Source organism: Lucilia sericata, unplaced genomic scaffold (assembly GCF_015586225.1).
Source record: "Lucilia sericata isolate MDLA Ls3-8-SP2 unplaced genomic scaffold, ASM1558622v1 Contig001837F_arrow, whole genome shotgun sequence".
Taxonomy (NCBI): domain Eukaryota; kingdom Metazoa; phylum Arthropoda; class Insecta; order Diptera; family Calliphoridae; genus Lucilia; species Lucilia sericata.
The window spans coordinates 70001-88788 of record NW_023995732.1 but is presented as its reverse complement, the minus strand read 5'-3'; the positions used below and the strand labels follow the sequence as shown (position 1 = coordinate 88788).

General features: G+C 30.8%; 2 protein-coding genes across 2 annotated transcripts; one reads left to right on the top strand and one right to left on the bottom strand.

Moving 5' to 3' along the window:
* Positions 1 to 7907: 7907 nt before the first annotated feature.
* On the top strand, positions 7908 to 15410 carry LOC119612834. The gene is given in 5 exon segments (XM_037968707.1): positions 7908 to 7927; positions 10582 to 11487; positions 11489 to 11710; positions 11779 to 11907; positions 15169 to 15410. Coding segments are annotated over 3 exon segments (1218 nt in total). The 5' UTR covers positions 7908 to 7927; positions 10582 to 10599; the 3' UTR covers positions 11887 to 11907; positions 15169 to 15410.
* On the bottom strand, positions 13944 to 18752 carry LOC119612833. The gene is given in 9 exon segments (XM_037968705.1): positions 13944 to 14272; positions 14339 to 14466; positions 14528 to 15102; positions 15159 to 15456; positions 17446 to 17586; positions 17643 to 17728; positions 17877 to 18211; positions 18213 to 18304; positions 18515 to 18752. Coding segments are annotated over 9 exon segments (2034 nt in total). The 5' UTR covers positions 18597 to 18752; the 3' UTR covers positions 13944 to 13975.
* Positions 18753 to 18788: the final 36 nt, after the last annotated feature.

The following is an 18788-nucleotide window of genomic DNA, read 5'->3' as shown; positions in this document are numbered from 1 at the left end:
ATCTATCTATCTATCATCTATCTACTATCTATCTATCTATCTATCTATATCTATCTATCTATCTATCTATCTACTATCTAGAATGGATATATCTGTAACTATATACCCATTCTATGTTGCTACTGGTTTCTCATAACGTTTAGGATCCTTGTAAGAAGTTAAATTTCCATGTTTAGTACTTTTCCGGATTCACTTTTAATAACCTACATTTGTTGTAACAACTATTTCATCCCTTTTTTATGCAGCCACAAAAGAGGGATCGTTACAAATGACAGCAACAATATAAAACTATTAAAAGGGGGATGTATTAAACAAAATATAAAGAATTTTAATGATGATTAGAAAACATACACTTTTGCTAAAGAATGCAAACAAGTAATTTATGTATATCTTCTGTATATACATATGTTACAGCTTTGGATATCTGTATCTGTATAAGTCAACATCTATGAATGTATTGTTAATAATGAAGCTGGATGCTGTCGATACTTTAAAAAACGTCTTAACAATAGCAAACACAAAAAATGCAATAAATAAAACCACCAGGAAAATCTATTGTATTTGGTATCTTGAAAATGTTTTCGTAACAAAAAGTTAAAATAATATAACCTCTTCCAAGAAATTCAATAGAATTTAGGTTTTATTTTTATTTACCCACCACCCATTTTTTTGATGGAGTGTTATGCACTTCATTGATTAATTTGTTTTTTATTATAACGTTTGTAACACATCGTTAATTCAGATACGGAGTATTTAAAGGAATTTTTTAGAAAACAATTTTTCAGCTGTTCAGATAGATAGATAGATAGATAGATAGATAGATAGATAGATAGATAGATAGATAGATAGATAGATAGATAGATAGATAGATAGATAGATAGATAGATAGATAGATAGATAGATAGATAGATAGATAGATAGATAGATAGATAGATAGATAGATAGATAGATAGATAGATAGATAGATAGATAGATAGATAGATAGATAGATAGATGGATAGATAGATAGATAGATAGATAGATAGATAGATAGATAGATAGATAGATAGATAATAAATAGATAGAAGATAGATAGATAGAGATAGATAGAAGATAGATAGATAGATAGATGATAGATAGATAGATAGATAGATAGATAGATAGATAGATAGATAGATAGATAGATAGATAGTTGATTAGTTAGTAAGTTAGTCGTTAGTTAGTTTAGTTAGTTAGTTAGTTAGTTAGTTAGTTAGTAGTTAGGTTAGGTAGTTAGTTAGTTTATTAGTAGTTAGTTAGTTAGTTAGTTAGTAGTTAGTTAGTTAGTTAGTTAGTTAGTTAGTTAGTAGTTAGTTAGTTATTAGTTAGTAGTTAGTTAGTTAGTTAGTTAGTTAGTTTGTTAGTTAGTTAGTTAGTAGTTAGTTAGTTAGTTAGTTAGTTAGATAGAGTTAGTTAGTTAGTTAGTTAGTTAGTAGTTAGTTAGTTAGTAGTTAGTTAGTTAGTTAGTTAGTTAGTAGTTAGTTAGTTAGTTATTTAGTTAGTTAGTTAGTTAGTTAGTAGTTAGTTAGTTAGTTAGTTAGTTAGTTAGTTAGTTAGTAGTTAGTTAGTTAGTTAGTTAGTTAGTTAGTTAGTTAGTTAGTAGTTAGTTAGTTAGGTAGTTAGTTAGTTAGTAGTTAGTTAGTTAGTTAGTTAGTTAGTTAGTTAGGTAGTTAGTTAGTTAGTTAGTTAGTTAGTTAGTTTAGTAGTTAGTTAGTTAGTTAGTTAGTTAGTTAGGTTAGTTAGTTAGTTAGTAGTTAGTTATTTAGTTAGGTTAGTTAGTTAGTTAGTTAGTTTAGTTAGTTAGTTAGTTAGTTAGTTAGTTAGTTAGTTAGTAGTTAGTTAGTTAGTTAGTTAGTAGTTAGTTAGTTAGTTAGTTAGTTAGTTAGTTAGTTAGTTAGTTAGTAGTTAGTTAGTTAGTAGTTAGTTAGTTAGTTAGTTAGTTAGTTAGGTAGTTAGTTAGTTAGTTAGGTTAGTTAGTAGTTAGTTAGTATTAGTTAGTTAGTAGTTAGTTTAGTTAGGTAGTTAGTTAGTAGTAGTTAGTTAGTTAGTTAGTTAGTTAGTAGTTAGTTAGTTAGTTAGTTAGTAGTTAGTTAGTTAGTTAGTTAGTTAGTAGTTAGTTAGTTAGTTAGTTAGTTAGTTAGTAGTTAGTTAGTAGTTAGTTAGTTAGGTTAGTAGTTAGTTAGTTAGTTATTTAGTTAGTAGTTAGTTAGTTAGTTAGTTAGTTAGTTAGTTAGTTAGTTAGTTAGTTAGGTTAGTTAGTTAGTTAGTTAGTTAGTAGTTAGTTAGTTAGTTAGTAGTTAGTTAGTTAGTAGTTAGTTAGTTAGTTAGTTAGTTAGTTAGTTAGTATGTTAGTAGTTAGTTAGTTAGTTAGTAGTTAGTTAGTTAGTTAGTTAGTTAGTAGTTAGTTAGTTAGTTAGTTAGTTAGTTAGTTAGTTAGTTAGTTAGTAGTTAGTTAGTTAGTTAGTAGTTAGTTAGTTAGTTAGTTAGTTAGTTAGTTAGTTAGTTATATGTTAGTTAGTAGTTATGTTAGTAGTTAGTTAGTAGTTAGTTAGTTAGTTAGTTAGTTAGTTAGTTAGTTAGTTATGAGTTAGTTAGTTAGTTAGTTAGTTAGTTTAGTTAGTTAGTTAGTTAGTTAGTTAGTTAGTAGTTAGTTAGTTAGTTAGGTAGTTAGTTAGTTAGTTAGTTAGTTAGTTAGTTAGTTAGTTAGTTAGTTAGTAGTTAGTTAGTTAGTAGTTAGTTAGTTAGTTAGTTAGTTAGTTAGTTAGTTAGTTCGTTAGTTAGTTAGTTAGTTAGTTAGTAGTAGTTAGTTAGTTAGTAGTAGTTAGTAGTTAGTTAGTAGTTAGTTAGTTAGTTAGTTAGTTAGTTAGTAGTAGTTAGTTAGTTAGTTAGTTAGTTAGTTAGTTAGTAGTTAGTTTAGTTAGTTAGTTAGTTAGTTAGTTAGTTAGTAGTTAGTAGTTAGTTAGTTAGTTAGTTAGTTAGTTAGTTAGTTAGTTAGTTAGTAGTTAGTTAGTTAGTTAGTTAGTTAGTTAGTTAGTTAGTTAGTTAGTTAGTTAGTTAGTTAGTTAGTTAGTTAGTTAGTTAGTTAGTTAGTAGTAGTTAGTTAGTTAGTTAGTTAGTAGTTAGTTAGTTAGTAGTTAGTTAGTTAGTTAGTTAGTTAGTTAGTTAGTTAGTTAGTTAGTAGTTAGTTAGTTAGTTAGTTAGTTGTTAGTTAGTTAGTTAGTTAGTTAGTTAGTTAGTTAGTTAGTTAGTTAGTTAGTTAGTTAGTTAGTTAGTTAGTTAGTTAGTTAGTTAGTTAGTTAGTTAGTTAGTTAGTTAGTTAGTTAGTTAGTTAGTTAGTTAGTTAGTTAGTTAGTTAGTTAGTTAGTTAGTAGTTAGTTAGTTAGTTAGTTAGTTAGTTAGTTAGTTAGTAGTTAGTTAGTTAGTAGTTAGTTAGTTAGTTAGTAGTAGTTAGTTAGTTAGTTAGTTAGTTAGTTAGTTAGTTAGTTAGTTAGTAGTTAGTTAGTTAGTTAGTAGTTAGTTAGTTAGTTAGTTAGTTAGTTAGTTAGTTAGTAGTTAGTTAGTTAGTTAGTTAGTTAGTTAGTTAGTTAGTTAGTAGTTAGTTAGTTAGTTAGTTAGTTAGTTAGTTAGTTAGTAGTTAGTTAGTTAGTTAGTAGTTAGTAGTTAGTTAGTTAGTTAGTTAGTTAGTAGTTAGTTAGTTAGTTAGTTAGTTAGTAGTTAGTTAGTTAGTAGTTAGTTAGTTAGTTAGTTAGTTAGTTAGTTAGTTAGTTAGTTAGTTAGTTAGTTAGTTAGTTAGTTAGTTAGTTAGTAGTTAGTTAGTTAGTTAGTTAGTTAGGTTAGTTAGTTAGTTGCAATTCCCATATAAGGTATCATATGGACCGACTTACCCTAGTAAAGCCTCTTACTTAATTTATTATTTGTATCTGTGCATAAGTATTTATGTGTGTATGTGTATTTTCGTTAAAGTCAAAAGTAAAAACATGCGCAATAAAGAAAGGAAATTCTTTACTCTCTAATCCCCGTACATGTTGATGAGTGTGTATCCCTATACATACATATTTATGTAACTGTAATGGATTTTTCTTTTAAGGAGGGGTTGCAAAATTTCAAAACTTTTCTTTTGCCCAAAATAAGCATACATTCACACATACATACATACCTACAAACATTTCAAAATTACGACATTATCAAAATAAGAAAAATACGACACATTAAATTTCCTTGCATCGATTTCATTTTCAAAGATTTTTTTTTAGGAATTTATTGAATATTCAATTCTATTGAATTTGGAGGAAGTTATAAACATTTTTCAGTACTTTTTTTAATACAAATTAATAACAGCTTACTAATAAATTTATACAAGAGTATGTGCTATTTTGTTATCTGCAAAGTGACCTTAAATTGAAACAAGGTCAAAAGGTTGAGATGGTGTAAATAGAAATTATAACAATGTACTTTAATACTTTTATCAAAGAAAATTATATAAAAGCATATTCATATTACATACGTGTTATCTTGATATTACTTATAAAGAGGAAAATTAATACACAACTAGTCCTTTGACTGTCCACTTTTCGATAGTCATGGGACTATTGCGATAAATTAAATGCCATTCAAATCTTTTAGTCAGTAAGTAACTAAACATCCTGCGACCTAAATAATACCCATAATATTATTTATTTTTTTATAAACATTTTTTTAACATACATATTATGACTGTCTAAATGCGTACAATAACAAGCTGATCAAATCAAATACAACAAAAACACACAAACAACAAACATTTTCATATAAGAATAGAATAAATTGAAATGCTGGCAATTTCTTTAATCAAATCTAAGGAAAAAGAAATCACTTCCCCCTAACACAATCAAACGAAATAAATAACCGTAATGGAATTTATTAAATTAATTGGAACATTTCATTTCTTCCTCTTTGCTGTCAGAGTTCAATGAACGTTTATTAACAATTTACGAAATGTATGAATGTTTGAATACTGTCGTTGTTCTCATATATGAAACCTTAAGAATTGCTTGATCAATTGATTTATTAAAATGGAGATAAATGTTCAAAAGGAAACCAAAAAGTCAAATTTTGTACATACATTACATACACATATACATATTTGGTAAAGTTACACATAGTCAGACAACTATAGAGACTAAAGAATTAATACTTTTAAAATTATTAAAATTAAATCCCTAATTTTTTTTTACCAATTTAAGGACATAAACGTGTTAAAATGGCATAGATTATATTGATTAAGTAGTCTTAGAGTAGGAGTCATAGTTACTCGAAGAAGTGAATATATATCTTGAACTAGAGCTGAACTAGAACTGAACTAGAACTGAACTAGAACTGAACTAGAACTGAACTAGAACTAGAACTGAACTAGAATTGGACTAGAACTAGAACTGAACTAGAATTGGACTAGAACTGAACTAACACTGAACTAACACTGAACTAGCACTGAACTAGAACTGAACTAGCACTGAACTAGAACTGAACTTGAACTGAACTAGAACTGAACTAGAACTGAACTAGAACTGAACTAGAACTGAACTAGAACTGAACTAGAACTGAACTAGAACTGAACTAGAACTGAACTAGAACTGAACTAGAACTGAACTAGAACTGAACTAGAACTGAACTAGAACTGAACTAGAACTGAACTAGAACTGAACTAGAACTGAACTAGAACTGAACTGAACTAGAACTGAACTAGAACTGAACTAGAACTGAACTAGAACTGAACTAGAACTGAACTAGAACTGAACTAGAACTGAACTAAAACTGGACTAGAACTGAACTAGAATTGAACTTGAACTGAACTAGCACTGAACTAGAACTGAACTAGAACTGAACTAGAACTGAACTAGAACTGAACTAGAACTGAACTAGAACTGAACTAGAACTGAACTAAAACTGGACTAGAACTGAACTAGAACTGAACTAGAACTGAACTAGAACTGAACTAGAACTGAACTGAACTAGAACTGAACTAGAACTGAACTAGAACTGAACTAGAACTGAACTAGAACTGAACTAGAACTGAACTAGAACTGAACTAGAACTGAACTAGAACTGAACTAGAACTGAACTAGAACTGAACTAGAACTGAACTAGAACTGAACTAGAACTGAACTAGAACTGAACTAGAACTGAACTAGAACTGAACTAGAACTGAACTAGAACTGAACTAGAACTGAACTAGAACTGAACTAGAACTGAAACTAGAACTGAACTAGAACTGAACTAGAACTGAAACTAGACTGAACTAGAACTGAACTAGAACTGAACTAGAACTGAACAGACTGAACTGAACTGAACTAGAACTGAACTAGAACTGACTAGAACTGAAAACTAGAACCAGAACTGACTAGAACTGAACTAGAACTGAACTAGAACTGACTAGAACTGAACTAGACTGAACTAGAACTGAACTAGAACGAACTGAACTCGAACTGAAAACTAGACTGAACTAGAACTGAACTAGAACTGAACTAGAAACTGAACTAGAACTGAACTAGAACTGAACTAGAACTGAACTAGAACTGAACTAGAACGAACTAGAACTGAGAACTAGAACTGGAACTAGAACTGAACTAGACCGAACTAGACCGACTAGAACTGACTAACTAGACTACTGAGTAGAACTGAACTAGAACTGAACTAGAACTGAACTTGAACTGCAAGTAGAACTTAACTAGACTGAACTAGAACAGAATAGAACTTAACTAGAACTGAACTATAACTGAACTATAACTGAACTAACTGAACTAGAACTGAACTAGAACTGAACTAGAACTGAACTAGAACTGAACTAGAACTGAGCTAGAACCGACTAAACTAGAACGAACTAGAACTGAACTAGAACTGAACTAGAACGAACTAGAACTGAACTAGAACTGAACTAGAACTGAACTAGAATGAACAGAACTGAACTAGAACTGAACGAACTGAACTAGAACTGAACTAGAACTGAACTAGAACTGAACTAGAACTTAACTAGAACTGAACTAGAACTGAACTAGAACTGAACTAGAACTGGACTAGAACTGAACTAGAACTGAACTAGAACTGATCTAGAACTGAACGAGAACTGAAATAGAACTGAACTAGAACTGAACTAGAACTGAACTAGAACTGAACTAGAACTGAACTAGAACTGAACTAGAACTGAACTAGAACTGAACTAGAACTGAACTAGAACTGAACTAGAACTGAACTAGAACTGAACTAGAACTGAACTAGAACTGAACTAGAACTGAACTAGAACTGAACTAGAACTGAACTAGAACTGAACTAGAACTGAACTAGAACTGAACTAGAACTGAACTAGAACTGAAGTAGAACTGAACTAGAACTAGAACTGAACTAGAACTGAACTAGGACTGAACTAAAACTTAACTAGAACTGAACTAGAACAGAACTAGGACTGAACTAGAACTGAACTAGTGCTGAACTAGAACTGAACTGAACTAGAAATGAAAAAGAACTCTGTAATTTTGGTTAAAACTAAAATCTGTCTAGACTCTAGATCGTCAATATTCAGTTTTTGGGGAAATATGTTTGTTTAGCTGTGATCACTCATATTTCCGAAAAACTGTTTATTTTTACTACGGGAATCGAGTCAAGACTAAATATTCAATAACAAATGAAATTATTTGGTTTAAATATTAATAAAATTGCACATTTATTGAATTGTATTCAAAACATGTATATATGTATGTGTGTGTACGTGCCAATATTTAAGTATTTCCACCAGATAATTGATAATTAAGCCAGTGAAGTGTAGGTTTTTAATGGCATTATTCTATTCTCTACCCAGTTCTCAAACCATCATTAACTTTTCAACTCGCCCAAATACATAATGGGCTTTTTTTTCATATTTATTCTAAATGATCCCACGGTATTAGAAAATAATACGAAATTAAATGTAATTTATACAAATGTATCTCCATTGTAAATATAAAAGTATGTATGTATAATAAATTTTTAGTGCGATTATTTCAATGAAAAAGCAAAAAAAAAATCAAATGTCGTCATTGCAACCAAATGGAAACAGATGTTCAAGTTTGTTTTAGATAAAAATTTTATTCCAATTGAATTTTTATAAAGAAATATATTCCTAATATAACACTGTGTAACAGTGTTTTGCTATTTGTCAAATGCCATATATTGGCAGAAATCTAAATATTATAACTTGTTAATTTAAAATTTTTTTTAATATCTGACTAATTTTTTCAGAATAAATTTTTATTTTTGTAGCACAGTGTTATTGATACAATACAATTCTATGTTTAAACAATATGTATTACATATAAATTTATTTGTATGTAATTTTTCTACGCATTAAATGCGGCAAAGAGATAAAAAGCGTTTAAGTTCTTTTATCTAACAGTCTTGTCGCACAGTAAATTGTTATAAAAATTTTTATAACGATTTTTTTATGCGGTTTATCTATCGTTGTTAAATATTCATGATTCTGATAAAATTTTTACAAAACGGATTCATTCAAAACTCAGAGGTTTTATTTTGCTAATACCAAATAATACTTTTGTATATTTTCATTGGAGATACATTTCGGTGCCAAAAGTGGATAGTAAGATTGATCATTTATTTGTTTTTTAGTTAAAAAATACTTGATCCATTAATTTTTACCTGTATTAGTAAATAAAATTCTAAAGTAACTACATAAAAATAGAAAATAATTAATCGGACATAACCGGTTATATGAAAACGTACTTATTGGGTTGACAAGTAAAAACTTAACACTCAGATCCAGTACAAGATCAGTTCTGTTCTAGTTCAGTTCAAGTTCTGTTCTAGTTCAGTCTAGTTCAGTCTAGTTCAGTCTAGTTCTATCTAGTTCAATCTAGTTCAGTTAGTTCAGTTCTAGTTCAGTTCTAGTTCAGTTCTAGTTCAGTTCTAGTTCAGTTCTAGTTCAGTTCTAGTTCAGTTCTAGTTCAGTTCTAGTTCAGTTCTAGTTCAGTTCTAGTTCAGTTCTAGTTCAGTTCTTAGTTCAGTTCTAGTTCAGTTCTAGTTCAGTGCTAGTTCAGTGCTAGTTCAGTGCTAGTCAGTTCTAGTTCAGTTCTAGTTCAGTTCTAGTTCAGTTCTAGTTCAGTTCTAGTTCAGTTCTAGTTCAGTTCTAGTTCAGTTCTAGTTTCAGTTCTAGTTCAGTTCTAGTTCAGTTCTAGTTCAGTTCTAGTTCAGTTCTAGTCAGTTCTAGTTCAGTTCTAGTTCAGTTCGAGTTCAGTTCTAGTTCAGTTCTAGTTCAGTTCTAGTTCAGTTCTAGTTCAGTTCTAGTTCAGTTCTAGTTCAGTTCTAGTTCAGTTCTAGTTCAGTTCTAGTTCAGTTCTAGTTCAGTTCTAGTTCAGTTCTAGTTCGGTTCTAGTTCAGTTCTAGTTCTAGTTCAGTTCTAGTTCAGTACTAGTTCAGTTCTAGTTCAGTTCTAATTCAGTTCTAGTTCAGTTCTTGTTCAGTTCTAGTTCAGTGCTAGTTCAGTTCTAGTTCAGTTCTAGTTCAGTTCTAGTTCAGTTCTAGTTCAGTTCTAGTTCAGTTCTAGTACAGTTCTAGTTCAGTTCTAGTTCAGTTCTAGTTCAGTTCTAGTTCAGTTCTAGTTCAGTTCTAGTTCAGTTCTAGTTCAGTTCTAGTTCAGTTCTAGTTCAGTTCTAGTTCAGTTCTAGTTCAGTTCTAGTTCAGTTCTAGTTCAGTTCTAGTTCAGTTCTAGTTCAGTTCTAGTTCAGTTCTAGTTCAGTTCTAGTTCAGTTCTAGTTCAGTTCTAGTTCAGTTCTAGTTCAGTTCTAGTTCAGTTCTAGTTCAGTTCTAGTTCAGTTCTAGTTCAGTTCTAGTTCAGTTCTAGTTCAGTTCTAGTTCTGTTCTAGTTCAGTTCTAGTTCAGTTCTAGTTCAGTTCTAGTTTAGTTCAGTTCTAGTTCAGTTCTAGTTCAGTTCTAGTTCAGTTCTAGTTCAGTTCTAGTTCAGTTCTAGTTCAGTTCTAGTTCAGTTCTAGTTCAGTTCTAGTTCAGTTCTAGTTCAGTTCTAGTTCAGTTCTAGTTCAGTTCTAGTTCAGTTCTAGTTCAGTTCTAGTTCAGTTCTAGTTCTGTTCTAGTTCAGTTCTAGTTCAGTTCTAGTTCAGTTCTAGTATAGTTCTAGTTTAGTTCTAGTTAAGTTCTAGTTCAGTTCTAGTTCAGTTCTAGTATAGTTCTAGTTCTGCAGTTTCGAGAATTCTAGTTTTGCAGTTCTAGAAATTTACAAATATCAGCAAATTAATGTATTTACAATACTTTAGAATTCAAGATTACAATTTAACTGAGTAATTGTCTTAGTATTTTCTTTTTTAGCCCGTTTTCATAAATATGTATTTTTAAATTCTGTTTTCCACCATAAATCTTTTCCAAACAATAAAAGAAATTTAAAAACACATTAGAAAAACCAAAAGACCATAATTCTGTCATTCATGTTAGAGGTTTCCAACAAGCTTAAACTAATATTATTGATTTTCTGGTTAGTGCTTTGGAAAAAAATACTAAATATAATTTTTAAAATTTTTAATTTTCTTACAGAATAAGCCTATCAATGTCATGAATTCCTTAAATAACGACTGTCTTATAGAAATTGTAAAATTTCTCAATTTAAAAGATCAAATAACGCTGCATCAAGTGAACAACAGTCTGCAGGTGGCAGTAACAACTCTATGGCTGCTGAAATACAAACATGTCCATATAAACTTTTTGGAAGTGGCCTTAAGCAATCAAGAATTTCGGATATTTTTAAAAACTATACAAGACATAGTGGAAGTTTTACAATTGAGATTTTTAACTCAAGATAAATATGAAATAATGAAAGAGTTTTGCTTTCCACGAGTGAATAATTTTCGTTTTACCCTTAGCAAACCGTACTTCATGGAAGACAGTGATATAAAAGACTTGAAACAGATTTTGCCAAATCTAAATGCATTTAGTCCACATGGTAATCTAACCGGCCTCTATATGGATGAGTGGACCTCATTAAAAGATCTCAATTTAAGTTTTTGTTTTAAACTTGAAATGTTACACTTTCAGACCATCATTAATAAACTCAAATTGGAAAAATTAAAACTGAATGTATTTCCCAATAACAATCAATTTGAACAGATGAATTTGGTGGATGCTCAAGTGGAAAATATAAAATATTTGGAATTAAATACCTATGAATTTTATTACTTCCTGGCAAAGCCTCTAAGGGCACTCAAAGAATTAGTCATAACCAATCATTATAATCCAAGGCAATTGTTTGATGTTTTACTCTCCATTTGGGAGGCGAAAGAAATACGTCTAGTGGAAACCGCTAATGTTGATAATATTCTAGTCAATTGTTTGGAAATGCATATGAATGTAGAAGAGTTGACGATAGTCAATGATGAAAATCCTTTACCCGCCAATACTATAACCGCCCTCCATCTATTGACTAACCTGCGTAAATTACGCTTTAAAAAGCTGTGTAATAAAATCAAATAATTTTATAAATCTTCTTAAGAATACTCCTCAGTTACATGAAATCAGTTTTGAACATTGTCAATTCGATGTGGCCAATATCTGTGTGAAAGTGGAGGAAATAGCTGTAAATCGAACGGGAAAATTAAGACTAAATATGTTAGAGAATAGACTGATGGATAATTTAGATCGACCAACTTGGTGCAGGGGAATAGAAGAGGTAAGAATTAGATATAGTTTTTTTTTTCAAAAATCAATTCATTTTAAATATTGTATCCACATTTTTAGATGGTGTATATTTTAGTGGATGTACTCGGTGATCATAATTTACTGGAGTTGACCCATTTAAAGGGAGAAGATTTATGCTATGAACCATTACATGTTGTATTTCGATAAATGTATTTCATTTCAATGCAGGTTGTTAATAAAATATTAATTTCTTGTATGTATGTATATTATATTTTTTGAAAAAGAAAACTCGCGCATAATATGTGATCCTGTGTATTAGAATATCCAGAAAAAATTAGACTATTTTAATTCTAGTTCACTTCCAGTTCTATTTGAATTCCAGTTCAATTGTCGTTCAGTTCTAGTTAACTTCTGATTGTCCAGTTCTAGCTCAGTTTCTATTCAGTGCTATTTCAGTTCCAGTTCAGTTATAGCTTATTTCTTGTTCGGTTCCAGTTTATAACTGGTTCAGTTTTAGTTAAGTTCTAGTTCAGTTCTATTTCGACTTCAGTTAGGTTCGGATTGTACAGTTCAATTGTAGCTCAGATTCTATTCTAATAGGGTTCAATTTTATTTTATTTCCAGTATACTTCTAGGTTAATTCTTATTCGATTCAGGTTTAGATCTAGTTCAGTTCTAGTTCAGTTCTAGTTCAGTTCTGTTCTAGTTCAGTTCTAGTTTAGTTCTAGTTTAGTTCTAGTTCAGTTCTAGTTCTAGTTCAGTTCTAGTTCTAGTTCAGTTCTAGTTCAGTTCTAGTTCAGTTCTAGTTCAGTTCTAGTTCAGTTCTAGTTCAGTTCTAGTTCAGTTCTAGTTCAGTTCTAGTTCAGTTCTAGTTCAGTTCTAGTTCAGTTCTAGTTCAGTTCCAGTTCAGTTCTAGTTCAGTTCTAGTTCAGTTCTAGTTCAGTTCTAGTTCAGTTTTAGTTCAGTTCTAGTTCAGTTCTAGTTCAATTCTAGTTCAGTTCTAGTTCAGTTCTAGTTCAGTTCTAGTTCAGTTCTAGTTCAGTTCTAGTTCAGTTCTAGTTCAGTTCTAGTTCAGTTCTAGTTCAGTTCTAGTTCAGTTCTAGTTCAGTTCTAGTTCACATCTAGTTCAGTTCTAGTTCAGTTCTAGTTCAGTTCTAGTTCAGTTCTAGTTCAGTTCTAGTTCAGTTCTAGTTCGGTTCTAGTCAGTTCTAATTCAGATCTGGTTCAGATCTAGTTCAGTTCCAATTCAGTTCTAGTTCAGTTCTAGTTCAGTTCTAGTTCAGTTCTAGTTCAGTTCTAGTTCAGTTCTAGTTCAGTTCTAGTTCAGTTCTAGTTCAGTTCTAGTTCAGTTCTAGTTCAGTTCTAGTTCAGTTCCAATTCAGTTCTAGTTCAGTTCTAGTTCAGTTCTAGTTCAGTTCTAGTTCAGTTCTAGTTCAGCTCTAGTTCAGTTCTAGTTCAGTTCTAGTTCAGTTCTAGTTCGGTTCTAGTCAGTTCTAATTCAGATCTGGTTCAGATCTAGTTCAGTTGTAGTTCAGTTCTAATTCAGTTCTAGTTCAGTTCTAGTTAAGTTTTAGTTCAGTTCTAGTTCAGTTCTAGTTCAGTTCTAGTTCAGTTCTAGTTCAGTTCTAGTTCAGTTCTAGTTCAGTTCTAGTTCAGTTCTAGTTCAGTTCTAGTTCAGTTCTAGTTCAGTTCTAGTTCAGTTCTAGTTCAGTTCTAGTTCTAGTTCAGTTCTAGTTCAGTTCTAGTTTCAGTTCTAGTTCAGTTCTGGTTCAGTTCAGTTCAGTTCTAGTTCAGTTCTAGTTAAGTTTTAGTTCAATTCTAGTTCAGTTCTAGTTCAGTTCTAGTTCAATTCTAGTTCAGTTCTAGTTTAGTTCTAGTTCAGTTCTAGTACAGTTCTAGTTTAGTTCTGTTCAATCGAGTTCATTTCTTGTTTAGTTCCAGTTCAGCTATAGTTTAGTTCTAATTAAGATCAAGTTAAGTTCTGCTTTAGTTCAAGTACATTTCATGTTTAGTTCTAGTTAATTGTCCAGTTCACTTCATGTTCAGGTCTAGTTCTACTTCAGGTCTACTTGTAGTTTAGTTCTATTTAAGTTCTATTTTCGTTATGTTCTAATTAACTAGTTTTAGTACGATTCTAGTTCAATTGAAGTTCAAATCAAGTACAGTTCTGGTTCAGTTCTACGCATTTAATCGGTAATAAATTAAACAAATATTCACTTTTATAACAATATTAAAATCTATTATAAAAATAATTTAACCGCTTAAATACATCACAACTAATGAAAAAATAATCCTTTCAATATCGACATAAATCATTAAATGTACTTTCAACATTTGCCTGCATACAATCCTCTATTTTAATTCGAAATATGGCCAACTGTATAAATTGCCAGATATGAAGACACATTCTTGGATATTCGACATTTAAAGCTATTTTATAATGAAAAGCCAAATTTAAGGCTTCCAATACGTCCACACATTTAAAGATTTGGCCACATATTTTAAACTCGGCATATGTAATCTGTGGTGGGCAATGAACAAAACGTATTTGTAATTCAGCACATTCAATATCAGATTTTAAAGCATCCAGCGTCTATATAATTAAAAGATCAATTTATAAAAATACTAAATTATTTAAAATATTGTTTAAACAATTCACCTCATACTCTTTAATGAATCTTTGTTGTACATCATATTTAGTAGCTTTCCCTTTACGGATTTCATTATGTCTGGCATTATGAAGAAATATATAGGGAACGATTAATAAAGCTAAACTGGCACGGTACTCTAAAAAACGATACAAATTATAAATATTTTGTTAATTAAAGGTCATGGAAAGCATACTTACTTTCATCATTTGAATTATCAATATTTTCCAAAATTGTTGCCATTATCTCCACCTTGCGTAATGTGCGTCCTTTATCGACAATTTTATTATACAATGAAAACCAATTATTGATTTTCAGCACTTTGGGATGCATAATTTTAACATCGATTTTCATTAATTCAATTGCTCTATAAGACATTAATATTGAATATTTATTCAAATAGTCATGTGGTTGCAATTTTTCTTTTATAAGCTCCTGCCTTCTTTTTCGATGAGTTTCTCTCCATTTTTGTTTGATAGTATCCCAGTCAAGTGTCGAATTTAAAGAAAAATCAATACTTTCTAAAGTATTATCCACAGCATAGACTTTATCATCTGTTCTATCGCTCTCTCCATCCGATTGATGTTTGCGTTTGTTGCGTCGTTCCAATACACCAGAACTGGCCAGTAATCTTCGTTTATTATAATAAGCATTGCATAATTTACCACGAGCATTATGATTGGGCTGCGCTGGTATGAAATATGTGGATTCGACTTCATTGGGAAAAGCACAAACCAGATTTCGTGTTAGTGTAATGAAATCCTGGCGCTTAAGTCTGGAAAATATTAAAAATTTTACTAACTTTTATTATTAACTTATGTTCTCACTTACATTCTTTCAGGTTGAAAATTTAAACATTCATCCACTATGGCTTTGGCAATGGTAGCACGATGTCGATTTTCCAACATTTTACCATCATCCGAGATTTTGACAATGGGCAATAACGTTGGTATATTACGTATATCATTGGCACTTGGCAAATAATTATGGATGACTTGTACGGTAGACATATTATTTGGGGTATTACTGCCATGGGAGAATGTGTATGCAGTGTTGGATTGGACAAATGAATTTGATGCTGCTTGAAAATTGTCCAAATCTTTGGTTTTAGTAAGCTGAACAGGCACGACTGAAATACATTTTTGAAAATTAAATTATATTTATGATTTTATTTGTTAAGATGTAGTTTAGTTCCAGTTCAGTTCTAGTTCAGTTCTAGTTCAGTTCTAGTTCAGTTCTAGTTCAGTTCCAGTTCAGTTCTAGTTCAGTTCTAGTTCAGTTCTAGTTCAGTTCTAGTTCAGTTCTAGTTCAGTTGTAGTTCAGTTGTAGTTCAGTTGTAGTTCAGTTCTAGTTCAGTTCTAGTTCAGTTCTAGTTCAGTTCTAGTTCAGTTCTAGTTCAGTTCTAGTTCAGTTCTAGTTCAGTTCTAGTTCAGTTCTAGTTCAGTTCTAGTTCAGTTCTAGTTCAGTTCTAGTTCAGTTCTAGTTCAGTTCTAGTTCAGTTCTAGTTCAGTTCTAGTTCAGTTCTAGTTCAGTTCTAGTTCAGTTCTAGTTCAGTTCTAGTTCAGTTCTAGTTCAGTACTACTTCAGTTCTAGTTCAGTTCTAGTTCAGTTCTAGTTCAGTTCTAGTTCAGTTCTAGTTCAGTTCTAGTTCAGTTCTAGTTCAGTTCTAGTTCAGTTCTAGTTCAGTTCTAGTTCAGTTCTAGTTCAGTTCTAGTTCAGTTCTAGTTCAGTTCTAGTTCAGTTCTAGTTCAGTTCTAGTTCAGTTCTAGTTCAGTTCTAGTTCAGTTCTAGTTCAGTTCTAGTTCAGTTCTAGTTCAGTTCTAGTTCAGTTCTAGTTCAGTTCTAGTTCAGTTCTAGTTCAGTTCTAGTTCAGTTCTAGTTCAGTTCTAGTTCAGTTCTAGTTCAGTTCTAGTTCAGTTCTAGTTCAGTTCTAGTTCAGTTCTAGTTTCAGTTCTAGTTCAGTTCTAGTTCAGTTCTAGTTCAGTTCTAGTTCAGTTCTAGTTCAGTTCTAGTTCAGTTCTAGTTCAGTTCTAGTTCAGTTCTAGTTCAGTTCTAGTTCAGTTCTAGTTCAGTTCTAGTTCAGTTCTAGTTCAGTTCTAGTTCTAGTTCAGTTCTAGTTCAGTTCTAGTTCAGTTCTAGTTCAGTACTAGTTCAGTTCTAGTTCAGTTCTAGTTCAGTTTCTAGTTCAGTTCTAGTTCAGTTCTAGTTCAGTTCTAGTTCAGTTCTAGTTCAGTTCTAGTTCAGTTCTAGTTCAGTTCTAGTTCAGTTCTAGTTCAGTTCTAGTTCAGTTCTAGTTCAGTTCTAGTTCAGTTCTAGTTCAGTTCTAGTTCAGTTCTAGTTCAGTTCTAGTTCAGTTCTAGTTCAGTTCTAGTTCAGTTCTAGTTCAGTTCTAGTTCAGTTCTAGTTCAGTTCTAGTTCAGTTCTAGTTCAGTTCTAGTTCAGTTCTAGTTCAGTTCTAGTTCAGTTCTAGTTCAGTTCTAGTTCAGTTCTAGTTCAGTTCTAGTTCAGTTCTAGTTCAGTTCTAGTTCAGTTCTAGTTCAGTTCTAGTTCAGTTCTAGTTCGGTTCTAGTTCAGTTCTAGTTCAGTTCTAGTTCAGTTCTAGTTCAGTTCTAGTTCAGTTCAAGTTCAGTTCTAGTTCAGTTCTAGTTCAGTTCTAGTTCAGTTCTAGTTCAGTTCTAGTTCAGTTCTAGTTCAGTTCTAGTTCAGTTCTAGTTCAGTTCAAGTTCAGTTCTAGTTCAGTTCTAGTTCAGTTCTAGTTCAGTTTCTAGTTCAGTTCTAGTTCAGTTCTAGTTCAGTTCTAGTTCAGTTCTAGTTCAGTTCTAGTTCAGTTCTAGTTCAGTTCTAGTTCAGTTCTAGTTCAGTTCTAGTTCAGTTCTAGTTCAGTTCTAGTTCAGTTCTAGTTCAGTTCTAGTTCAGTTCTAGTTCAGTTCTAGTTCAGTTCTAGTTCAGTTCTAGTTCAGTTCTAGTTCAGTTCTAGTGCAGTTCTAGTTCAGTTCTAGTTCAGTTCTAGTTCAGTTCTAATTCTGTTCTAGTTCAGTTCTAGAACTTTTCTATTTCAGTTTTTGTTCAGTTCTAGTTCTTAACCTGACTATGGATGTAGTTTTAAACCAATTATTACCTTTCTCCTTTAATTCAATATTGAAGGTGAGCAAATTATAGTATTGTAGTATAATATTTCTAAAATCCTCCGCCAGAATTTCACAACCATTTATCGCAATATAGAAATCGTTTTTGTTAGTTATGTTAAATGCTAAGCATGCTAAAATAAACAGTTGAGATTAATATTATTGAAAATTTTTATTAAAAAATACTTACCGGATAAGAAAAAATCTTGATACAAATATGGCTCAAAAATTTTGATAAACTTTTTACAGCCATTCCACATAGTCTGTATTAAAACTCTGAAAGAAAATATCAGTACATACGATTATCTATAATTTAATCATTGATCTTTAAGTTAAAAACTATTTTTAGATTAACTAATCTGATTATTAACTACCGTTTGATGTTAGTAATCATGATTTGAAAACGTATCTTAATTTTACTTACTGAGTTGGCTTATCAGTGTCAGCAGTATCCTCAACATAATTATCGGGTGCTATTATTAAGCATTGACTTTGTTCTTGGTCCATATTAAAAGTTGAATTGTTTAAAGAAATTTGCGACGTTTTATTATTATTACGCTGTGTACATTTTGTAAGTATTTCTTCTTGTTCAGTAAGGTTAACATCATTATTAAGGGAATTAATAGTTTGTTTAGATTGTATTGCCGTTGAGTGAGCTTTTTTGGACAATTCTTTAATATATAGATTTCTATCACTATCGAAGTGATTTTTCAGAGGTTTGCCTTTCTTATGCCGCCATTGTGCTAATTTGTGTTCAAAAACGTATTTGTGTACCCAAGGGGAATTTGAAAAGTAGTGATTTTATATGAGATATTTTCATAATTTCCATGATTTCAATAGTAATGTTTTCCGCTGAAAAAGAATGATTGTAAATTTATTTTTTTTTTGTGTATTATTTAATATAAATATTTTTAAGCCTTTTTAAGGGTTAAATACACTATATAATAAAATGAATCAAATATGGCAACCTCATGTTATCTACTTTATTCACACATGTTTGCTGCAACCAAAGAAAACGTAAGGCAAACAAAACAAACGAAAAATAAATAATACTTAACTTACCAATTAAATGGCTTAAAATATTTTCCAAATTCCATGCGACCAACAATTCCTTTAAGTCATCTTCATCAGACGACTTCGGCATTTTCCCTTAATATGTATTAAATTACTGAAATCCCGTTTACTTTTTGTAAAATAAAATACAAAATGTATTGCGGTTATTTAAGAAAATAAATTTATTTTGTAAGCACAACTGAATTCTTCCACCACAAATAACTTTTATATTGCACACCAAAATATGTTTGCGTGAATTATACGTTTCGTAAAATGTGATTTC